The following is a 24,391-nucleotide window of genomic DNA, read 5'->3' as shown; positions in this document are numbered from 1 at the left end:
CACATTCTCAATTCTTGGCGGTGAGGGCAGGATCAGATTTATTTCGTAATAGATGCTGTAAAAGTGTATAGGCATGGTAGCATATCTCTAATATTTTTGCCGACCTGGTAATGATTTGTTGAAAGCCTTTCTATCTGGTAGTATTGTGAAAATATTTAGCTTAAACATGTTTTCAGAGTCACAAATACATCTCCAATAAGGTAAGAAATCATTGTTTGTGTTTTTTTATGAAGACCCATTCAAATCATAATAAAACTAAAATGTTTTTAATACTAGAAAAGGAACCAAAAGGTAAAAAAAAAACTCAAGCTGAAAGCTGAAAACAAAACTAAACCTTAGAATAATTCAAACAAGTGAAAATAAAAGCTGGGGATTTTACCTCTGCAGTCATCACACAGTGTAATATTGCATGTGGATCAAAGCCTTAACACTTTGTTGCAAATCTTTACTAGAAAATAAAATTACAACAACGGCATTCCTGTCACTGATGCAAACAAAAAATAAAGAAATAATAAAAACGCTGACACAATTGACCAAGAATAAAAAATAGAAAGTAAAAAGTAAAATGTGGGGAAAAGAAAGAAAATTATCTGAATTAAGTGAAAATAGAAAAAGAATGGATATCATATCAAAATGCTCCCATGAGGAAAATCTTTGCATTTTCTTCTTTTTTTCTAATACAAGTAATTTAAGAACTCTTCAGTTTCCTCCTGATCAGACTAAGTTACGCAGTTTAAAAGTCATCAAGTGACAGACACGTTGTTCACTGTTTGAGTGGAGCTGAAATGAGCAGACAGAAAAATCTCAAGCTGCTTTCTGGATCCATTTATAGGGAAGGAAGTACAGGACCGATCACATGAGCAGCGAGAGGGGGGGGGAAAAAACGTCAAAATGCTGACATCTCGGATTTCTTTTGTTTTGTGTTTTTCTCTCTGGCCTTTATCCAAAGCCCCATTTCGCTGTAAAGACCTTCTGTGGACTGAGGTCAGTGAATCAGCTCTCACTACTCAGCAGAGTGTACTTTAAGCAGTATCATCTCGAATACCTTTCTAGGAATCTTTGATCATCTGAACCTGATCCCCAGCAGCTCAGTTCAGTCATACTGAACTGAGCTGCTGGGGATGTTTTGTTATTGTCAGGTTTATTACAGAACCTGACACTCAGGTTCTGTAATAAATTGTTTTTGGAAAGATCTTCTTTTTATCAATGGCATGTTTTCCAATGAGAAATAAAGAGTTGGGATCATGAGTTGCATCCAAAAGCTTTTTGCTCTCTTCTGCTAAACAAGATGCCAACATATTACAGCTATTCGCAAACCTTTTGGTATCAAATAATGAAATAAATCTCTAGTTTGTACGGTTCTTTCAGCATTATTATGCAGGTATTTGTATAAAAACAGACAAAAACACTAAACAATACAAATATGAGCTGTAAAAACAACAAAAATGCAAAAAATAAAAAAAACTTTTAGCACAGACAGAATCATGGTGATTTGTCACAACAAGACACTTTTAACCCAAATTTGTTTTCTCCCTCCATCCGTCATTCAAAAGATACTTTTACTCTTATAAACTATCCTCAGAGCAAACATGCCCCGTAGCTTTAAATCCTTAAGGAATGCCATGAATGTCAGTGGGTCAGCCCCAGGCCCGTTTCTCTGTTTGCTATACTGACATATTAAAAGAAGAGATGGTCAGAAAAGTTATAAAATTGAAGAATGACTTTCCCTGAGCAAAAATGAATTAATTTTGCATGCAGTCACATGAAAAAATTAGGACATCCCATTATATATCTAGTTCTTTCCAAAAAAAAAAAAAAAGGTTTACATATCATTCTATGATCTTTTGTTTATTTATCTCTGGGTAAAAAAAAGTGATTTATTTACAGGTAAACACAGAAAAAAGAGTTTTACTTATCTGTCTTTTGTCTAAAATAACTTCCCTTAGAGACTTCTTGTATCTGTGCACTGTGGGACTTTTATGTTTACATTGTATTTGTTATTCAGATGATGTGAGCAGATTTATTTTTCACAAGCTTAAAAACAATCGAAATGTGCTTTTCTGACAAACGTTTTCCTACAGGTTGTTGAGTTTGCTTCTCTTACTGTAGAGGACATGTTATTAGAAACACAAACCTTTATGCAGCTTCAGCAGCAGCTGGATGTGAGCCGCGCTACCTGCAGGTTTACCCAGAATATTAATATAAATATAATAAGAGTGCACGTGAAAACACGTGTTTCAATGATACTGTTTACAAAGCTGCAACTAGATTTTTAGATTATTTATCTTAACATGTACAAATATTTCAACATTTCAGAAGGAAAAATGTCATGTTGAGGAGGTGCATAACATTAGTAGATGTTGATGTACTTATATTTTAATAAATCTAAAGACCTCTACGCATCAATTCTCTTCACAGGAAATTAGGTCTTTGTTCACTAATCAGTGGAAACAGATCACAAACACAGCAGATATGACGTAATCACTCACTTAATGCATTTATTAATCATTAGTCACACATTGGACACCTCAGTAGGACTGATCTAATCTAAAAAAAAGTCATCTTTTAACATGTATCAGACTGGAAAGACGTACAAAGCTATCGTGAAAGCCATAATCATTTTCTACAACTCACCTGAACTTTATAAAAAGGTGCAACAACTTGATTGCAAAAGTGTGCAGACCCTTAAACTAATGCATTTTTTTTATTATTTCTGTTTCAGCGTTCTGTGTTCCTGAGTCAAACGCTAGTGTATTTGATCTGGAAAAAAAAAAAAGAAACTCCAGCTGTTTTATTGAGATTTTCCTGATATTTCTTTCTTTGCATTCTCAGACAGGTAACAGATTATCTCTTTGTTCAAGTTTAACATTTAGGTGGAGGTTTAAAAACATAACATTTCCTCCTGAAAACTGTTAAGAAGACAGAACCAGAACAATTCAGGGAGAACGCCAAGAGCAACAGCAGAGGAGCTGCAGGAATCTCTGGCAAGTAAAAACAATCTCTTGTGTTCTTTATATCTTTAGAATTTAAGATTAGGGCTTCCAGAGTGAAACCCTTTTTCTTCGGTAAAAGCAGCTAACTATCCTTAAAACTTCTCAAAACCTTTTACAAGAATGTCATCTCATCTGGTCTGAGAAACCAAGCTTGGGTCTCATTTTCAAAAGGTCAGTTTGGCTCAAAAACAGTACTGGAATATCACCAAAAGACCACCAAACCTACTGGGAAGCACAACGGTGGCAGCATCATTCTGTGGGATTACCATTCTCCATATGGAGCACCTTTGAAAACTTGGATTAAATATATATAATCATTCTTTAAATGCCAGTAAGCTGTGATCCAAAATCTGGAGATTCTGAAGAAGAAGAGAGAAGAGAGCAGTAATTGATGAAGAAGGGTTTTATTTTTTAGCATCAAATGAATCCAAGTGATTTCCCTTAAAAGGAAACGATGGACTATTAGAAAATTAAAGGTTCCAAAGCAAGAATCCCCTGAGGAGAAATCACTAGATATCCTCACAATCTGATGGGTTTGGAGACCTGTTGCATTTAAACATTTATATATTCCTATTTTTATTTGTGACTATGTCGGTTTTAGTCCTCCATATTTGCAAATTAGATGTGTGTTGCAATTCGAATTTAAAGGTGTTTTATAAGCCAGCTACATGAAACTTTTTAATTTATTTATTTGCATTCCAGTTAAAGTTCACTAAAGTAAATGAGCACAATGAAATAGAATGTTCTGTTACTATCACCCGTGTTTGCTCACATCGTCATGAAGAAGCGTTTGTGTGTCAGTCAGCGAGGGATGAGCTGAGTTCGTGTGACCACATTTTTTGTCTCCCTAGAGACGTCTGAGGCCTGATAGTATTTGTCTTTGTAAACTTAAACATTCCTAAAGACTTAGAACATTCTTAGAACATTCATTCAAACATTCATTGTTGATAGCTGTTTCATTCTCAAATAAAGCGAAAATACTCATTTTATACCTTCTACTTATCAACTAAATGTTCTGTTTTCAAGCCTGAAAAGAAAATAACTTCTTCAGTGAGCATCATCAGTAAAAGGAGACACAGACATTTCCATGAAAGGCTTTTCAAAAGTAGGAGTTGTGGTTAGCTGTCTGTAAAACAGGTTTGAGCAGCCACTCCTCCTCCATCACGATGACTCAGCAGTCTTCAGCTGTGCGTGTTTGCGATGCTTTTTATTTTTCTCTCCTTGTATCTTCCTCAGCCAGCACACACACATATTATTATGTATAAATTTTTTATTCGTTTATTTGAGGACGTTAGAGCCTTTAGTAGCCTTAATCTACGTAGAAATTAAATAGTTTTCCCCAAAAACTAATGGCTGACCTCCATCTAACACTACAGTGAAATTCATTCTAATAATTCCATAATTCATCAGAAAATTACCAAAATATTCTCTGACCTGGTTGTCCAGTTAAATAAATAATCATAATAGTATTTATCTGGTTAATATTATAGAACAAGGAGACAGAAACCGCTACCTGTTGGGATTTTTCTAGAGTCATATGTTGAATCTAGATGTTTAAAGGTTGAAATTGTCTTGTTTTTAACATTTTTTGCTACAGTCTATCCCAGGACACTTTTTTGAATTAGATTTGTTTTTAATCCTGGTTAATTAAAGGTTAAATGGGGAAAGGAAGTGTAAAAAAAAAAAAAAAAAAAGCTGCTGCTGCATGCAATCTGCATGCTGACGGCAGTCATTCATCCTCAGTAATTCTGGTTCCTGAATGCTGATTGCATAATAAGGGTGACGGCGACAGTGTGAGGTTTGGAGCTGTTATCACCGTACTGGTGTGGAAACATTTATCACTGGTTGAACCCATTCAACTCTGTGTTCAAAGTCTGAGAGGCTGATGAGTGAGGCTAGGCTGTATGGTGAAACATTAACTCTGTTTCCAAACCCATGATCTGATTCACCTTTTTTTTTTATTACAGGACTGGAGTTAAGAGGAGGAAACCCAGTTCTTCCTTCCAACTTCCAACTCCAACCCATTTGTATACGCTGATTAAATTAATTAATTTTGTACCTCCTTTTTTATAAGAGTGAAATAAAGGCATTTGATAAAGAATGCAGTCTGCCCTTTTCTTTCCATTCTCATATCTTCATTCCATCAGATCTTTTTCAAGAGATGCAAAACAGTCCAGTGTCCTCTTGTCAACCTGATAAAATGTACGGAGCATCTCAGATAAACTGGTTTTAACCTTTGAAATTCATTCCTATCATTTTGCATCGCAGGAAACACCTAAAATCTCAGATTCAAATATTTCAAATACTTCAAATGCTTATTCCAATTTATTTAATGCTTCTGCATACTCAGCAATGTTCCTTTTATGGCAGCATAAATTATTATGCTTAGTTCATCATCATTTATTAAAATGATGCTCCTGATTGCCTGTTTTCCTACAGTCTGAGCTATAGTTTGTATATCTACCTTCTAAAGAAATGTTTTACAACTTGGTAAACGCTTTCTGGCTGTTTATAAAAACTGCTATAAAAAAAATCATAAAGACAGAAAGAAACTTTATTTCCTGCAATTAAAGGGGAAGACAGTGGAGACTAAGCTTGAGAATCAATGCTTCACAAACTGTCAAGTGTGGTGGAGGCAGCATGGTGCTGCGGGGGGTTTGTTGCATTGCCAGCAGAACTAGTAGTTTGCAAAAATCACTTTAACTCAAATGCTAGAAGGTTGAAATATGGACACGTTCAGGTGTTCCTGCAAAACTATGAACCAAACACACATCCAGACTGGTTGATAAAACAGAAAAACACACCCAGGATGAGGAAATGCAAACTTCTATTTCATCTTAACTTCATCTTTCTTAATTCTTACGGTTTTGCTTTGTATTTCTCATCCTAGTCTCCGCGGTGGGACTGTTTTTATCCAGGATAGAACTGCTTTTCATACTGATGAGCCTAAAAAAATATTTTCCGTATCAAAAAGCTTCAACAAATTTTCTGTGCCCAAACTTAAAACCAAGCGTTTTGGAGAGAACGTAAAACTGAAGCAAAATGCTGAATTGCTAGAAAGAAAATATAAACAGAATTTAGAAACTTCTGAAATGTTATCACATCTGTAAGGAAAACGTAATTACATAATTTCTTCACCTCTAGTGTGTTTCGCCCTGTGCACTGAGAAATAAAATCTAATCTGAGCACTTTTGACTTCCACCTGGCAACACGAAGGGATCTACTTTATGTCTTGCAGGCTGCTGTTGAATCACAGCCTCTCACAAGATAAACTCAGCTATCTGACATAATTGCCCTAGTTTATTGGTTTTTGATTGAACTATGATGGTCACAGTAACATTTACAATGAGCTGCCAACTGTCTTACAGAGTCAGATCACTCAACCTACTGTATTTCTATCTAAAAGGTATTGCTTTCATTTTTCATTTATATCCCAAAAGTGGATTTGGATGCCAGCTGTGCAACCCAATTTAATGTTAAAGCGAAAAGATCCACGCTGTTGAGCTTGAATCAGTGTCAGTCAGAGCTGAAGTTGTTCTGTTTTCTGCCATCATCAGAACAATAAACAAAAACACTCCTACTGTACTGAAGAGTTTCAACCTGCAGGTTTAATCTATGACTTTATTTCGCGTTCAGCCCCATTAGAAGAACTTTGATCACACTATGAGTGAATTATAACGCTGATCAATGTATGCGCTCAGCATCTGATAAAGCATGAAGTGATTCCTTTATGTTTATTTGGACCTTGGACTGCAAGGAATGCAGAAAAATCTGAATAAAACATCTGAATAAAGCTAAATTGTATTTGAAATTATTTTACAAACTTATCCATGTTGACAAAAATCTCAGAATCATCTGATGAGAAGTTTCTCCAGAGCATGATGCTGCCATCACCATGTTTCACTGTGGGTGTGGTGGGGGTTTTTATGACATGGAATGATGTTTTTAACCAATTCAAAGTTTGGCACAAAAGTTTATGTTTGGAGGAAAAGAAGTCTATTTTGGCAACTCTACACTTTGGTCCAGACTTTGGTGCAGCGCTTTCTGAAAATATTCACACACCTCGTTCTAAATTGTTTCCGATTAATTTGTTTCCTCAAACTTCTACACACAAATACCCCGTACAACATTATGGAAAAAAGTTTTTTAGATTATTCACCTTTCACAGCAATTACAGTCTTTTTTGAATATGATGCCACAAGATTATCACGACTACCTGTAATGAGCTTGCCAAAAGATAAGTGCTTCCCAAATGAATTCTGTTTTTGCAGTTAAACTTTGCTTTATTTTAATAAGCTACTATGGTTTTTGTAGTTTTTTTAACTTAACTTGTAAAGGATAAAAGTAACATAGAAAAACAATAGTATGTCCATAAGGACATATTACTTGGAGCTAGTTGGTGACGAGACACATTTGCTTTGTTGGCCATGACCTTCCTAGAACGTAAAACAGAAAAATGAAAGCATCCCTGAGTGAGAGAAAATAAAAAGTTCCTTCGTCCTCACTCACAACCTGTGTCATCATCACTTTCTTGCAGCTTACACACCGACTGACGCAGGAACAACCTCACCGATCGATGAGTTTTAAAGCAAAGTGAATGAGCCACTGGTCCCTGTTCTGCTTTTTGTTCACATGTCCTTGTTTCAGTTCAGGTTTTTGTTTCCCTCAGAGCAAACATGAAACTGATTACACGGCATTTTATCAAACCCCGACGCTCAAAGACAATGAGAGCCCCCTTTTCGAACCAATTAATGTCAACTGATACTAAAGCTGGAGATAATTCGGCACACAAAAATCCCACAGTCTCTAAAAAGTGTCGTTGTGGACTCTTCCCTTACACACCGTTGATGAAAACTCAGCCCAGTAAAAATGGCTTTAAATTAAAGATAGAAAAGCTTTAATTGTGGCCCATTCACTTCTTTACAACATAATTTCACAACAATTGAAATTTGTTAAGTCATTTTTCTACCACACATATTTGGTAATAGGTTTAATTTATTGTTTGCGCAATTGGATTTCCCAATCTAAGCCTATACATTTTTAATGTTTGTTACTTTAAACTGGATTTTTACAATGGTTGACATAAAATAATAATTATTATTGACAAATTTCTCTGGTTCAAATGTTAGCTCAATTAGGAATCAGATACATGTTATTTGACCTGTTTTCCTAATGCTAAGCTGATCCAACTGTATGTAAACACTATAATCTGTAAGATTAAACCATACAGCCGATCTGCTTTAGGGCATGGACGCCACATCTTCCCTATAACCATTTCTCGTTTGTCCAGAAATAAGACCAGGGATCTCTGGCCCTCAGGCTCTGCTTTGTGCTCTTGAATCAGGTTAGCTGGTGATTATATGTCAAAACAAAGCCACAAATAAAATAAATGATAAAACTCAAGATTTTCCCAGAACACCTTGACTCATTGGGCTCCTAATGTAACATCTAATTACATGTGTATAACTGTGATAAAACTACCAGAATATTTATCGTGAAAACCAGAGATAGGTTGCTATGGAGACTTGCCTCTTCAACAAGCATGCTTGTTATCTGAACTATACTCCTCAGTGTGCGTGAAAATTAAGGCCTACAGTATACAGGGATCAATTGTTTGTAAACACAGCGGATGCGCGCGCAAACTGCTGAAAGAACCAGTCTGCCGTAAAACTGTCACCGGTTGCCACGGTTACCCGCCGTTATCTTGCCGTTTTAACTTTCGCTAGCTTTATCTGAGAGTACTTCAACTGTTTATCGAGGCGTGGTGATTAAAAAATAATACATATTAGTAGATTAACATTAGTGAATGAGATACGTCTTAATGACCCAAATGTGTTACGTTCTGGGGAGTTAATAAATGATGAGAAAAATGGCACAAAGTCGCCGGCGGATATTACTAGCAAAATATGTCTTCACTGCAAAAAAAAAAAAAAAGCTCTAAATGAGAAAAATCAATTAACTCTAAATAATCACTCAACCTGATTCCTACTCTGAGGAGTTGCTAAGAGAATGAAGGCTCTTTTCTGTGCTGCTCGTGACAATAATTTCTTAATATCCCTTCATATTATTACAGTTTTCTTAATATGAGATTTTTTTCCCCTCATTGCATAAATGCAGAAAAAATAAAAATATATATTACAATAAGTATATTTAAGTATTATAGGATGGAGGACTATTTTAACACCAACTGCAAAAAAGCAATTAAAGTAATAACATCTATCAAGATTCTTACTATTTAATTTTCAAAGCGGTCTCCACTGCTGCAAATAATAATAATAATAATGATAATAATAATAAGTGGCACAAGCAGGACAAAAAGTGACATCAGGTTGCTTTGGGGTAAGCTGGGTTTTCCCCAGTTTACCCAGGTTACTGTTCCCACAAATGCTGCGTTAGCAAAGGTGAATACATTTAGCAGCAGAGTGACCCCTGACCTGCAGGTTCAATCGGCATTAACCCCTCCCTCTCTTGACCGGATTCACCCAGACTGCAAATCCCATGGACAAAGCTGAGGCGACAGATGGCCTTCCACACACAGACACACAGTCATCGTTACACTACTCCATAAACTAGATGCACAAAAACCAATCTGCTTTTAGCTAGCATCCTTGCCGGTAAAGATTTCAGGACTTTTATGAAGTCCTGAAACGTCTCAAAAAGAGAAATGTAACAGAAACGAGTCAGAGAAAACATTAGTTTATTGAAAGCCAGTGTTTGTCCATTCCACAAGGGAACAGGGAGTGAAAAGCCAGCGCCTCGGCTGCACAGAGGAATGCTGGGTAGGTCTGTGCACTTGTTGCCCCCAGGAATGCCCTCGGCCTCTTATATAAGCCCCCTTTCAGCAAGTGTCTACTCCCCTAGCCCCCAATTTACAGTCAGCCAGCCTCAGCCTCAGCTGGCTGAGAGTCCCAGTGAAATCTGCTTTGTCAGAGAGAAAAGAGAAGCTGTGAAAATGCTGCAATTATGGACTTATGTAATTGCAGAACAGCACTCCACAACTTGCTTTGCTGCTGACCATTATTACTGCTTGGACTGTTTGGGGATTTGTTGCTAAGTGGAAGACAAGCTACATATTTCCTGTTGGACTTAGAAACTGTGTCCAGATTTAGCAGTAGTAAATACCAAAACTGATGAGATGTAACGTAAGCAATTAGATGTACATCTTTGAAAAACTGAATATTAACCAAAAGTTACATTTATTTCAGCAATTCAAATCACAATGGCTTACAGAAGATTCAGGTCCTCAAAGAATTACACTATTACATAAAAACACAATCATGGAGAAAAAAAGCTGGAGCCAAGTAAATTATAGAAAGTTGAGTGGAAGGACAAAATTTGGTGCAAAATTGTACACAAGCAACAGAGAAGCAACCTTGACATGATTACAAACATTGACTGTGTGTAGAGAGTGCTTTAACATGCCCAGTCGTATCCAGGGTAATGGCGACAACTGATTTGTTTTAAGCTACTTCTGATATCCGGCGATATCAGAAGTGTCTTATAAGCGCTAAGGTGAAAAGCTGACTGGACTGAGTGCATTTTTTGAACAACTGAATTTGAGTTTTAATTTTCCATCAGCAAAAATTGTCAAAGATGACAGAAACAGATTCTCTCTGTCGCTTGCACACACTTTCTGTATCAGTTTTTTCTTTCACAGAACTTTTGTGTTTGGACACAGCACTTTATAAATAGCCAGCTTCTTTAGCCATGACCCTTCAAGGCTGCTTATTGGACAAGAGGCCTGTCAAGTTACCAGTCCTCCCTATGATTACAAAGCTCATAATATAATAAATACTATTAAGCATGTATCATTTTTAATGGCTATGGTAATATAAATGTTTTCTGAGAAACTGAATTATGGGTTGTTATTAGCTTTCAAAATAGATCATCATAACGAAGCTGTACAATTTTCACTTTTTAAATCAAAGTATTGAACTTTTTTACTGATGTTCTGTTTTATGGAAACATATGCTGCCAGTGCTGCTTCATTGGTATTTTAAAATATTAATTTCAGCGTCATCTGAATGTGGATGTCATGCAACATCCACCTGCATGATTTTATCCATGCATGTGGATGTTGTTTGTGAACTCTATATGCATATATCAGCAGTCTGTCTTTTAAAGTCTGTAGCTTTGCAGTTTTACTTCACTTTATGGTTGATTGATGGACATTGTGTGTTTCCTTTGACATAATTCCTTTGTTTCGACTTAATATTTAAAGCAACGGTGTTCAAAGTGGGGTTCGGGTTCCATTTGTGGCCCCTGCCCTGATTTTTTCCGGCCTCCAATCACAACTCCAGAAGAATTTAAGAGAAAACTACAACTTTGAAATGAAAATCTACTTACAACGACATTAGAGGTAACAAAGTTTTCTGGTTTTCCACTATTATCATGGTAAACAGAGCTACATATTCATTGACTTACACTCTAATGTACACCCACATTTCCTTTTAGTGCGGGATTAAAAAGTGTTTTCAAATGAAGACTGACTGAGGTTCTGTTTTTCCCCGCCAAATACACTAAAAATTTTTCTAGTTTTATTCAATTGAGCCCAGAATAATAAGCAAGCCGGATGCCTTTCATTTAAGGAAAACATGTGAAAACCACTCGAAGTTCCCTGCGGAAAAAAAAATCTGATTGTTTAATTAAAGTAGTTCCTACTTAGTTTATTGTAGGAACTACTACAATAAACTTGAAATTTCCAAAAATTTAAATTTTTAAAATTATATGTTTTTCACCTGCTAGTACTTTTGAGATGATGATTTTAGCCCATATAATAAATATTTGGACATCCTGGATTTAAAGAAAAATAAACAGTTTTAGCTGTAAAACTGTTGAAAGTAAGACAAAGACAGATGTGTTCTGTTTCTCAGCTGGACCAAACAGCTGTTTTATTTCACAATGACACATCGGACAGGTACTGTAAATATATATAGATATATGTGCATATATATTTAAAACACATCAGCAGACATGTGCTTGAAATAAAAACACCTTCCTTTTCACATAGAGCTCAAGTCATAAAAGACACAGTAAAAGTGACAAAACGCTACAAATGAACAAAAATACATTTCCCAGCACGTTTTCTATATTGCATACACATTTAATAGGGAGTGGAAATCTGAAATGTACCAACTTCAGAGGATATCTGTGGTGACTGACAGGAAAAAGTCATATGAGTTTCAAGGCCACCATATGAACTTTAAATTCACCAAACGGCGAGCTTTATGACGAGTCATTTCCAACACAGCTGTGAGTTATATCGGCGGACTCCAGCAGGCGCTAGGGAGCAGCAGCGAGAGCTCAGAGTAGAGCTGGTAAACGTAGAACATCAGGTCTTGGTTTGGTCATGCAAACACGCTACAACACTGCAAAAACTACATTTTGGTCTCGTTTCTGGTGCAAACGCTTAAAAATCAGACAAAGCTGACTTAGAAGTAAGTTTTCACCAAGATATAGGACATTTTCCTCCATGTTTTAAGTAGGAAAAAAATCTACTAGTGGAACTAGTACTTTTAAAAAAAAATCAATATTAAGGAATTACTGACTTAAAATGAGCTCCTATATTTGCTGAAAATTTACTTAAGTTAGTTTTGTCTTATTTCAAGCATACTGAGATATTTACACAAGAAACTAAACCAAAAATACTTGGTAAAACTTTGAGTTTTTGCAGTGGACGCCTTGGAAACATGTTTTATATATAGATAGATAGATAGATATGTATATATAGAGAGATATATTATATCCATATATATAAAAACTCTCCAGCACGAATTGTGACAAGGTGCTGAAAACAGCACAAGAAAAGAAAAGATCAACCAGCACAAGAAGGTTTTCCAGTTCAGAGTGTCTCATCGCAGGGCATACAGTGCTTGTTTCTTCATGGTGAGGCATGGGCCGGTTTCAGTTTCCACGTTTTCAACAGAAAGCGCTGGAGCCCCTCCCCCACTTGTTGTCAGGTTGCTGAAAGAAGCCTAATTTAAAATCAGAATTAAGAAGATGTGCTGTAATATTGCGACAATCGTAGTGGAAATAATTGTTGTTTGTTTTTGTTTTAAATCAAATTAAATAGATCGAGCTCTGCTGTTTTATTGTAATACTGTGAAACTGAAATATTTTTGCTATCTTACCAGCGCATGCCTCTTCACAACAGACTCAAACTTCAAGCTAGTGTGGCTTAAAAATTTCCAAACCTACCACTGCAAGAAATCCTCACACCGACTACAAAACATTGTCATAAACCACAGCAGATTCTTTAAAAGGCAAGGTGAGAGGTGTCTGCGTCAAGGCCAGAGGAAAGTCCAACGACAAGATTTTTATAAAAACATCAAATCTGAAAATATATCACTAAAACATTTCTTTTTTTTTTTCCATTCAAATAAACTCCAGGACGAAAAAAAATCCTTCTGTATCATTAAAACTAAATCTCATAAAACAGCATCTACAGAAAGATAAATCATTTCTAATAACTTAAATACTTAAATTATTATGAAATACAATACTATTCCACTTGCAGCCAAAAGGATAAGAAAATAGATTTGCTCAAAGCCCACACAAAATAACGAGGACTAATTTTACCAGAAGGTCTGTAGGCTCATCTACACATCCATTTGTCCCCTCGGTTCTGCAGCGAGAAGCTTTGGCACAGAAAAAAACCCGACACCGTTAGGATGAGGTGACACATCACGACGAGGTGCTAAAAACGACGGACAGTCATGCAGGCGTCGCTCCAGTCCTGGGGGAGATGAGGTCCGTGAAAAAGACGACGAGCGTCAGAACCGTGCTGCCAGAGCAAGAGATGATAAAACGAGAGGGATCAACTTCACCAAAATGTTGGAGAAGTGATCGGAAAAAAAGAATTACTTTTTAATCGGGTCCAGAACTGGTCCACGAGGTTACAGCTTCCAGGAAGTGACGGTGGTCCACCTGTTTCGCCTGTGCATTTCGTTTCACAGTGACGACTCCACCTCCTTGCGGACGGCTGCCTTCGCATCAGTCTGAGACACCTGGATGACAGTGGCCTGCTCCGGGGTCTCAATGACGACATCCACAGCTGGGGACGCTGCTGCTGCTGCTGCTGCTGCTGCTGCTGCTTTGGGATCAACGCCACCCTTCTGTTTGTCTGCAGTCTCGCAGCACAGCTTGGGGGCGCACTGAGTCCGACAGGACAGCTCGCACAGAGAGTCCCGCGACTGGGAGCTGAAGGTGACGAACTCCGGCTGGATGGTGGTGGCGTGGATGCCCTCGTCGTGAAAGAAGTCCTTGATGCGTTTGGCCACCTCCATGTAGGACGTGGGGTCGCGGCACTTGATGTGAGCCGTGGCGATGATCCGGCTGCCGGCCAGCTGCCAGATGTGCAGGTCGTGGATAGCCAGCACGCCGTCCAGGCTCAGCAGCCGCTCGTTGAGCCGTCTGATGTTGACTTGCTTGGGCACGGTTTGGAGCAGGATGAGAGCCGACTCTTTGAGCAGCGGGTAGGTGGTGTAGAGCAGGATGCCCACCATGATGATACACAGCGTGGGGTCCAGGTACAGCACCCAGCAGGGACCTGCCTCCCCCCCGCTTGTCTGATTGAAGGCCTGGAGGTCCGTGTCGCTGTTTTTGATGCAGGGGTTCACGCAGTTCTTGTCGGTGCACGGCCTCCACACGAACGTGAAAATGAGGGAGTTGACCACCACGATGACGGAACCCAACGCGTCGCCCAGGACGTGCAGGAAGACGCCACGCATGTTGAGCTGCGCTGACGAGTCTTGGTCGCCGTCGAACTGGGTGTTGCCGTTCATCTGCACCTCCGGGTTGTCTTTACTGCTGACATCTGCAGATAAAAGATTCGGGAGGTGAGTTCATATCACTTCTGCATGACAGCCGAGTGCTCAAATGGACTTTGACACAAATGTACAACATTTAAATAGACACACGGACTGAGAAACTGGCTGCTTATCCTAATAAAGGTCTGCAATATTAACGGTTGGAAAAAGTTTCAATCATTTCCATTGTTAAAGTTTCAAGAAAAGCTTCAGCACTCAGGGTTGGCTGCTTGTAGATGTAGTCGTTTTCAATCCAAATGAAAATTCAAAATCTTCCTCTGATTTTTGTTAAACTAAAAAAAACAAAAAACAGTCAAAGTACATGTTTTATTTAACAAATAGGAAATACCTGCACACTCAAGATACATTTGAGAAAAAACATCATTATAGCTGTAATAATAGATATTTTATATGAAAAAATTATGTGTAACTGCTGTTTTAAATCAAATTAATTACATCATAACATACATTTTGTTGTACATTTCAATAATTTATACAGCAGTACTAAAAATGATTGTGTTTTTATAACATCATGGTGGCCCACGCCTTCACAGCAAGTAACACAAAAAGTTAAACAACTTTTAAAAACAAGATTAATAATTAAGACGTACAAGTGTTTTAACTTTTGAACATTTTTTGCATTTTCTTATTCTAAACACTGGTGGGTTTTTTCTGGAGGGTCTTGCACCCCACTGGCCATTTGCATTATTAGTGCTGAAAACACAGGACAAAAGCATACCAAGCAGTCTTGATGGATTAAGAGCAAGAATGAACTCCCAGCATGTTGTACCCTATATACAACACTCCACACATAATTCACATTAAGCATATTTTAATTAGTACCTGCAGGCAGCTAGGAGCACAAACAGGAGGGAGTGGCACCTGAGGGACGGCGGCGCCCCCCTTCCATCCCTGGGCACCGTCTGGTCATTCATCAACAGCTAATGGTGTGTCTGGGGCTGTCGACTCCACGGCTACACTGATGTATGACCCAGTAACGCAATCAGTGCACAGAGAAGGGGATATAGCGGCCATTTATTGAAACTGGCACAGCTGAACAGTATGGAGGGGAAAATGGTCTTCTGTATATGAGATTAACCCCTCAGTGAGCGAATAAATGAAGCGGTCTGAAGGACGTAGGAACCAACCGCGGATCTGCTGTTTTACTCCAAACATCCACTTACTGAATTGAAGAGCCTTTTGTGCCAGTTTGTAGTAACACAACACCACTACACGACTCTCAGCATCACATAAAGAACTCGCTTAATGGGAAACTGTGCCAACACAACGTCGCTCAATTTAATCCCTTTCAAAAATTTCTCCTGAATGAGTCATATACTTTATTTCAGGGGTTCGAAAAGTTGAGGAGAGTGAAATCTGAGGCTTTACTCGCTTAGTCAGTAATTGTGGCCACAGCAATGACTCAATAAATGTGTGATAACAGGCACACATGCCTGAGCACAATTGGCTGTCAAGGAAACAGTAGATTAGTCACTGCTGCAATTGTCAAGACAATGCAAAGATGTGCTTTTAGATAACCTGGGCTGCTAGAAGTTGATTTTAAGCTCAATAGAGTCACAATATGAGAATGTTTATAACCAATCATGAAAGATTTCTGCATCAATCCCACCTGGGTGTGCATCACCCCATAGTCTTATACATTTTTGCTTATCTGTTTTTTCTAGATTTGAATGTTCAGGAATAGTCTTCCCAATACAAAACCAGCAGATTCAAAAGAAAGTTGAAGGTAATATTTTGTTAACTTTTTAAAGAATAATATCAAACTTAGGATGAAAACTGGCAAGTTTGTTGTTTTATCTGCTAGATTATATCTCTGTGGTTAGCTAGACCATGTAACTATGGATAACCTCTTTGTAAGTCTTAGGCTCCTGGTCAATTTGTACCCACAACTCAAAGAAATACATTACTGCCTTCTATTTCTTGTCCGTGTACTCAACCATCCGATGGTTACTTTTCTTGCAGGCTGAGTATTTTTGATGAATTGTGGAGATATATTATTACAGAAATGTTCAAATCTCATCAAAATGGGTACAAAATGTTCCCAAAGCTGGTAGTTATTGACCAAAGGTCTGTATGTGTGGCGAAACCTCTTCTTTTTGAATATAAAGTTAGAAAACGACAAAACAGAACGAATTTAATCTCCAAATCAGGAAAGCTCTGATTTATATTTTAAATAAGTCTGATCAGTTGACTTCTAATTTGTGGTGTGGTAAGATGCATCACATCTCAACAGGTTTGGCCCAAACTTTAAATACTCACCGGTTTTTGACCTGCCATCACCCGGACTGCTGTGACTCGCCACCAGATTGTTGGTCTCCTCCGCCGCTGACCCATCTCCAGTGTTCTTGAGCTTTTTGGGTTTCCCCTTTTTTCCCTTGTCCCCATGAGAGCTGCCCCCGTGGGAGTGTCCTCCCCCGGCGTGCCCGTGGAACAGTAAGAGCCCCAGCAGGTTGACAAGGAGCCCCGCGGCGCCGACCCAGACCACCACCATTGGGGTGTCGATCTCTTGGGGTTCGGTGAAGCGCTCGATGGCTTCCAGGACGATGGTGAAGCACAGCGCCGTGAGAAAGATAGCGTTGACCAGAGCCCCCATCACCTCCGCTCGGATCCATCCGAATGTGTTTTTGTTGGTCGAGTGGGTTCTTTCGGCAAACCGCACCGCGACCAGAGCCACAACCAGCGCCAAAACGTCCGACAGCATGTGGAAGGAGTCCGAGAGCATCGACAGGGAAGAGGTAATGCGGCTGACCACCACCTCGACGACGAAGAAGCCGAAAGTCAGTGCGAGCATACATAGCAACCGGACACGGTTGGGTCCACAGGCCATTTTCGCTACCTGGTGATCCTCGTCGATTCAAGTTCACAGAGAGATAATACTTCGCGGTGTCCTCCGGGTGAAGCTACATCCAAAGAGCGGAAATCATGGGAATTACTGGCTTCTAGGAACCGTGTGAAAACCCGGCGGACGTCACCAGCATATCCCTGACTCCTCTGCCGACGAGCTCCGGTTTGCAGACGGTTGAAACTTTGCACCCGAGCCGGTAAACTTTCCACACGAACCACGGCAACGCGAGGACCCGCCTATAAGGGCTCCTATTGGACGATTAGTCAAAAGAAGGAACACGATTGGTCAGGTTTCAAAACTGACATTAGTAGGAAGTACAAATAAGTCGAACAACGGAGGTTGCTAGGAACGCTTCATCTTTACTGTAATCTCGCGATGCCATTCAAATTAAATATGTTCTACTATAAATTGTTAAATATTATGTATGATGATAAATCTACATTTTGTAATGAGAAGCTTTTGACCACAATTACCTTAAATTCTCTATAGTATAAAGTAGTGAGATTATTATTAAGCTTATTATAAATATACGAGTGTCATATGTATTCAAATACCAAAATAACACTTTTCTTAAGTGCTATTCTATTATCATTGAAGTTTTTATATATGGAGGGTCAGGGGTGACAAAATTAGCTCCCTATATTTATATGCTAGTTAAGTTTATACATCCATTTGACTGTTATGGCAATTTCATTTTGTAATAAATAAAAGGCAAGGCTTTATGCATTATTAATTTTACATTAAGAAATTCAGCAGTGAGATGCCTTTGGACACAAATCTATTTTGAATAAAAACTTACCTCCAGCAGTAAGGAAAAAGGCACTCATTAGTTTTATTACAATAGATGTAATAAATATGTACTCTTACCATACATTAGTTTTCCCAATGAGTCCTAAAAACTTATGGAGTTTTCCATATGAATTTATTTTGACATTATTGTCGCAATACCAAATGCTTCATTTGTCAAACAATTAGGGAATATAAAGGCCATCTAATAATCTAATCATTCTGCTCATGACTCAGAGTGTTGATAGCCATTTCCTTTTTAATCACATCCAACAATTAAGTATTGATTGTTGGACGCAAACTGTTTCTGCTCCATTGCCCGTGATAACATTTTTCACAGGAAACTGATGACCCCTTGTGGGAACCATCAAGTGTTGATTAAAGAGTGTCTTTTTAAATGATATGCAAATGGCTACTTACTAGAAAGCTGTTAAATACATTTGTCTGTTTGCAATGAACAATGACACGTTTCATTCCCAAAGGAATCAGTTTTTAATATTTACAAAATAATCCGTAAGGCTCACATAAATAAAGCAAAATTATACAAAGCACATTAAAAATTGCAATAGCTGCCTATCATTTTAAAAGCACTCACACAGAGTGTATAATAAAACTTTAAATACTATGCATATATATGAATTATTAAATTTAAATCCAGTGTTGAGAATTTCACATTCAAATTCTCTTGAATTGAACCGTATCTTTTTTTTTTGTTCAACGGATGCCGAGGATCTGCCTGCTTTTGAACTGACAGATTTTCTCCACTTCACTCAGTTTTTGGGCGCGCAGATTAGCGGTTTGCAGCCGCCGCAGCATTAAATCCTGGTATGGACCACCAGGCTGCTGGTTCTCTTTGCTTTCACCTGCAAAGTGGACTTTCTTCTTGCCGGGAGACAGATCCTCCGGATCTAGAGCAAAACAGCAAAGAGGCAAGTGACCAACACAGAAAAATTAGATTCAATTTTTAATAACCAGGTCATTTGAGGTTGTAACTGATGAGCTAAAACCCTGATGCGAGGTAATTAAAACACCATTTTTGTATAAAAGCTTTATTGACATGATAAATACATTCATCCAGTGATTAAAATTCAAAAATAATAAACCAGAGCTGTTTTCAGTTCAGGGCTTGGTTTCGTAAGTGGTAACACCTTTGCTGGATTCCCATACCTAAGTCTTTGCCATAAGCCAGGGTCTGGTCCTTCTGCTGCAGCCGACTGTAATTCTTCAGTAAACTCTCTGCTCTGAATCACAGACGAGACCAGAAGACAAAGTTTCAATTAGCTGGAAAGACTCCAAGCGTACCCACAGTACAGGTAAAATACGTTAAAGTTTAGATTATTCCAAGTGTTACCGTGCAAGCTTCTCAGTAGATAGTCGCTCACGTATGCACAGTTCCTGCTCCCTTTCTGCCATCAAAAACAAAACCATTTTAGTTTCCCAAAAATAATATGTTTATCTTGCACATATTTCTTCTAGACACATTGCTGTCAGCCAGGAACTGTGGAAGTGAAAGTAGGTCACGGTTTGATTGCAACACTTTTACAAAAGGCAGCATGAACAAACCTGTAGCCATCAACACAACGTGCCAGCTGTGTTTCACAGTGAAGCCAAAGTAAACCTCAACCTCATAGTTTAATACTGAGACTCTAAAACTTCCTGAACCAAAAATATTCAATAACTTAGAAACAAAATACGATGTTCTCCAGAATGCCGTCACTGAATGCTAGCATGCTGTAGCATTTTCTGCAAGTTCTTGCAGTTAATTGTTCAGGAACTCAGGACTGGTAGGTGAACAAACTGAAATGCTGCTAGATTTTTGCTGAAGAATTTTATTTGCTATGATTCTTTTTATTATTTCATATGGTGCTAAAAGTGATCAAACATTCATCTCTTTCATGTACAAACTATTTAGCGGTTTCTCATGGAAATGGGTTCAGTTTTCTCTTAGTTTAAACCCCCCAAGTTGTGGGATTTGAGCTGCTGTTTCACTTCCAAAACAAATTTATTTTCCATGTCCAGATTTTCTGGATTTAATTAATTTCTTTCAGTTTGCTTTTTCCGCAGGGTTACGACATATTTACTTTCTAAATTCCACACAATCCCAGCAGAAAATCTTTGTAAATCTCTGCACATTTGATTATATAAAAAGTTGGAAAATGTTAGAACAGTTGTCTACATTTATTTTCTGTTTATTTCAGAAATCATCACATAATGCAAAACTGAAGTTGGTTTCTGATACAAGTAATATTCAAAAGGATCATTTATGGCCTCAAATAAACTAGCCAGCAGTATATTAACACTTCCTGTCAAATCAGGACTAAATCCTAAACTATGCATTTTCTTAAACTAATCTGGTGGTCTTTAATGTTTTGTTTGGGATCTACACAAGGGCAGTTGTGGATTTCCAGGTTTACTTTGAAACTGATTTAAAGTTGTATTACTGTCACAAAAGCTATGAATCTGCCTTGGTATGATTAAATGTAATCTGTGGCTTCACAGTGACTTAAAAACAACATTATATTAGTTAAAGTGTTACCCTTAGGGCATTATGTGGTAAATCAAACATAAAAGATGCTCATTGAGATTAGAATGTTTTAGAAAGCAAAACAAAAGACAGTATGCAAACAAACATCTTTCCAGATTCCATTTCTCTTTTCAATACTCAAGATCTGAAAACCCCAAGAAAAAACAAAATTTCTGCAGACTGTAAGAACATCGTTCAATCTAGTTTGTCAAGGGCTACACTGAGATTTTCAGATTTTAAGCTGCCTTCCTAGCAAAACTCCGAAGGTTTCTGGATATATTTGCACAGCACTCCATAAGATATGGAATATTCTGTTTGTGCCTCCCCACTTACTCTCCAGCCTCTCCTCCCGGTTCTTCAGCGCCTGCTCTCTGTCCCGTAGCGCCTGCTCTCGGAGTTTGAGCTCCGCCACAGAGACAGCTATCGCTTCAGTCAGCTTCTGAGGGGCGCAGTCTGATCCCACAGACTTCCTGTGGGCCCGCGCCTTTCTCTGCTCCTCGGCAACGCTGTCGCTCAACAAACTGCTCAGGAGGATGGACTCCACCGATGGCCTCAGGTAGTCCTGCCGACGAAGAGGACGACATCCTTACAGGTGCAAATGCAGGTACAGTTTAGGAAAAAACAAGTTAATATTTCAAACCTTTAAGTTGAGCATTCTGCTGAGCAGGGTGTTGAGTTCTTCGGAGTACCGGAAGGGGATTCTCCTGAACTTCCCCTCTCTGATCTTCTCTGCCAACTCTTTCTGGTTGTACGCTGTGAAGGGAGGCCTGAACAGGAAAACAATCAGCTTGATGTGGTGTAACACTGTTTGAGAAATCTGTTTTGCCAAACTGTGTGTAGAATAACTTACGATAATGCACAAAGTTCATATAGCAAACATCCCAGAGACCAGATATCTGACTTCTCATTGTATGACATCCCGTTTATTTGCTCCTGAAAGAAACAGTGACTGAATTACAACATGACCGGTTTTGGTTTTAAAGATAAAGCTGATTTAAAAAAAAAAAAATATATATATATATATATATATAAAATAAGAGAGGAACACTTTCAGATTTTGTTACTTTGCAACCAAAAACTGATGCATTTTACTGGGACTTATTCACTTGGATCTGCATATTAATTTGAAAAATAGATACATTTATGTAAAAAATAAAAATAAAAAAATAAGTGACTATGGACTCTTAAAAGGTACCGTAAAAGTAACAATACATTTTAGGTACTAAGACTTAAGAAACTCTATCTGAATCTAAATAATTTGTCTCCAGAAAGATAATCACATCTAAAATGCAACTGATCACAACTCACTGGAGACATGTAGTATGGCGTCCCAACAAAAGTCTTTGCGAAGCTCGTGTCATGGTTCAGAATCCTCGCCAGACCAAAGTCCCCGAGCTTGACGTTCTGCTTGATGTCGAGGAAGATGTTGGCTGGTTTCAGGTCCCGATGAAGAACCGTGGCCCTGCCGTCGCTGCGGCTGTGGCACTCCTTCAGGGCTAAGGTGAGCTGCGCCATGACCCGCAGGATGAACTGCTCCTCCAAATAACGCCTGGAGTGCAAACAAATTTGTAACTTTGCAAATGTATAAAAGAAGAGAAGAAAAGCAAACATGGCCACAGAAACGACCTTTCTTTGATGCACCGGCTGATGAGACTGGCCAGATCCCCGCCTTCGCAGTACTCCATGACGATGTACAGTGTGGTGTTGGTGCGGTCGATGATGCGGTCGTAGTACCGCACGATGTTGGGGTGCTTGAGCTCCCTGAGGAGATTGACCTCTGACACCAGCATCTGCTTCTCACTCTCTGCCATGGTGCCATAGTCCAGCTCCTTCCACACCAGGATCTGCACAACACAAGAACGTTAATAACCCAGAAGGATTGAGATGAAAATAAAAAAAAAAGATAAATAAAATAACAGCCAGGAGACACAGGTGAAGAAGAAAAGTGGGAGATCAGCCTCTGAAGAGACTCGAGATAAAAAGACAGACAATGCTGAAAAGTAAGTAAATAAAACTTTATTTATATAGCACCTTTTAAGATAGGAATCACAAACGCTTTAAACAAAATAAAAGACACAAAGGAAATCCCACTATCAAACCGTAACAAGAATAGCTTCAAATAAACTAAAATAACAGCATAATTTAAGTAAATATTATACATATCACAAGGACTGACATAACTCAATATTTCAGATTATTTTAGCAGCAGTAGGAATAATAATTGACTGTTTTAAATAAAACTACTGGATCCCGTTACACAATGAAATTTTTGTGTAAATCCTGTGACACCATGGTATTTTACTAAAGGTTACATCATGTGACATTTCTTTTTCTCCACTTTGTATTTTTCAAAGAGTTATTTTAAAACTTAATTAGCATAAGCATATGGATACCACTGTGGGTGACCAGACACTTTAAACCACTTATAATAAATACCAATACACAACATCTAAGCAAAATTTGAGATATTTTACACTTCGAATTACTCATAATCACCTTTTATCAATTTGAGGTTTTTTCACTTTAGCGTTCGTCAATAATTGAATCTAACCTATTGTCTTCGAAGCGTTGTGATTATCTAGTTTTATTTTAAGCTCGTAAATGTATTTTTAACCCCCATTTAACGTATCATGAAGACGTTTTGTATTTCTTTATCACCGTTTTAGCTTACCAATTTCTCATATTGGTAGATTTCAGCTCTAAACAAGGGTCTATTAGGCAAATTAAATCCCTTTAAACATTTTTTGTTTCTATGAAAGGTCCAATTTTGTCTTAAAAGCCCTCAATGTAAACTCACACATGATATCTAGCTACTAATATTTTAGTTGTGGGTTTCGTAGTTCGAAATGTGAGTATCTGTGACACATACTGACCTTCCCGTCACTATTTCTTCTTATTTTCTGGCATCGTCCATAAGAACCGGAGCCTATAGTGTACAACACTTCGTAGTCCTCCACGCGGGACGGCATTTTGGTTGTGTTTGCCGAAACTAACGTTATAAATTACCCGATTTAACGTTAGCGTCAACGCTGGAATGGATTCTGTCGTGGCTTAACGTTTCTTTAAATCAACAACAACCAAATAAAAATGCTAACAAAAATCAACACAACAAAATGCCTTTGTTTTTTGTCTTCAACTAAAACAAAACATTACGCTTTCCTTTTTTGTGGCGCCATCGGTCCTTTCTATGCGTGGATGGTGTAGGTCTCAAAACAAGAAACACTCTCAATAAGTTTAAACTGGTGCCGAAATGCTAGCATTTTATTGGCTAAATCGCTACTCTTGGTCGGCTCTGATTGGTCGATGTGAAGCAACAATCATGTGGTTGCTAAACGTTTAAGAACCGCGAGAGTAGCGCGGGTAGATGTTAATCCCATCTATTGTCCACACGGTGGCGCCAAAACACTCGGAAAAG

At 38.3% G+C, this 24,391-nt stretch overlaps 2 protein-coding genes across 2 annotated transcripts; both read right to left on the bottom strand.

The window, feature by feature from the left end:
* Positions 1-12,678: 12,678 nt before the first annotated feature.
* slc30a1 (solute carrier family 30 member 1) lies at positions 12,679-17,971 on the bottom strand. Its single transcript, XM_005803160.2, has 2 exons — positions 17,081-17,971; positions 12,679-14,808 (listed from the first exon to the last, which is right to left on the bottom strand). The coding sequence occupies exons 1-2, from the start codon at positions 17,646-17,648 to the stop codon at positions 13,943-13,945; spliced, it is 1,434 nt and encodes a 477-aa protein (XP_005803217.1). The 5' UTR covers positions 17,649-17,971; the 3' UTR covers positions 12,679-13,942.
* Positions 17,972-18,948: 977 nt separating this feature from the next.
* Positions 18,949-24,187, bottom strand: nek2 (NIMA related kinase 2). Its single transcript, XM_023347496.1, has 9 exons — positions 23,850-24,187; positions 22,603-22,820; positions 22,285-22,525; positions 21,827-21,909; positions 21,617-21,743; positions 21,310-21,538; positions 19,804-19,858; positions 19,620-19,693; positions 18,949-19,360 (listed from the first exon to the last, which is right to left on the bottom strand). Exons 1-9 carry the CDS (start codon positions 23,943-23,945, stop codon positions 19,167-19,169), a joined length of 1,317 nt encoding a protein of 438 aa, XP_023203264.1. The 5' UTR covers positions 23,946-24,187; the 3' UTR covers positions 18,949-19,166.
* Positions 24,188-24,391: the final 204 nt, after the last annotated feature.

This window comes from Xiphophorus maculatus, chromosome 15, assembly GCF_002775205.1.
Source record: "Xiphophorus maculatus strain JP 163 A chromosome 15, X_maculatus-5.0-male, whole genome shotgun sequence".
In the NCBI taxonomy this organism is placed as follows: Eukaryota; Metazoa; Chordata; class Actinopteri; order Cyprinodontiformes; family Poeciliidae; genus Xiphophorus; species Xiphophorus maculatus.
The sequence above is the reverse complement of the archived record's forward strand: the minus strand, read 5'-3'. Positions and strand labels throughout refer to the sequence as shown.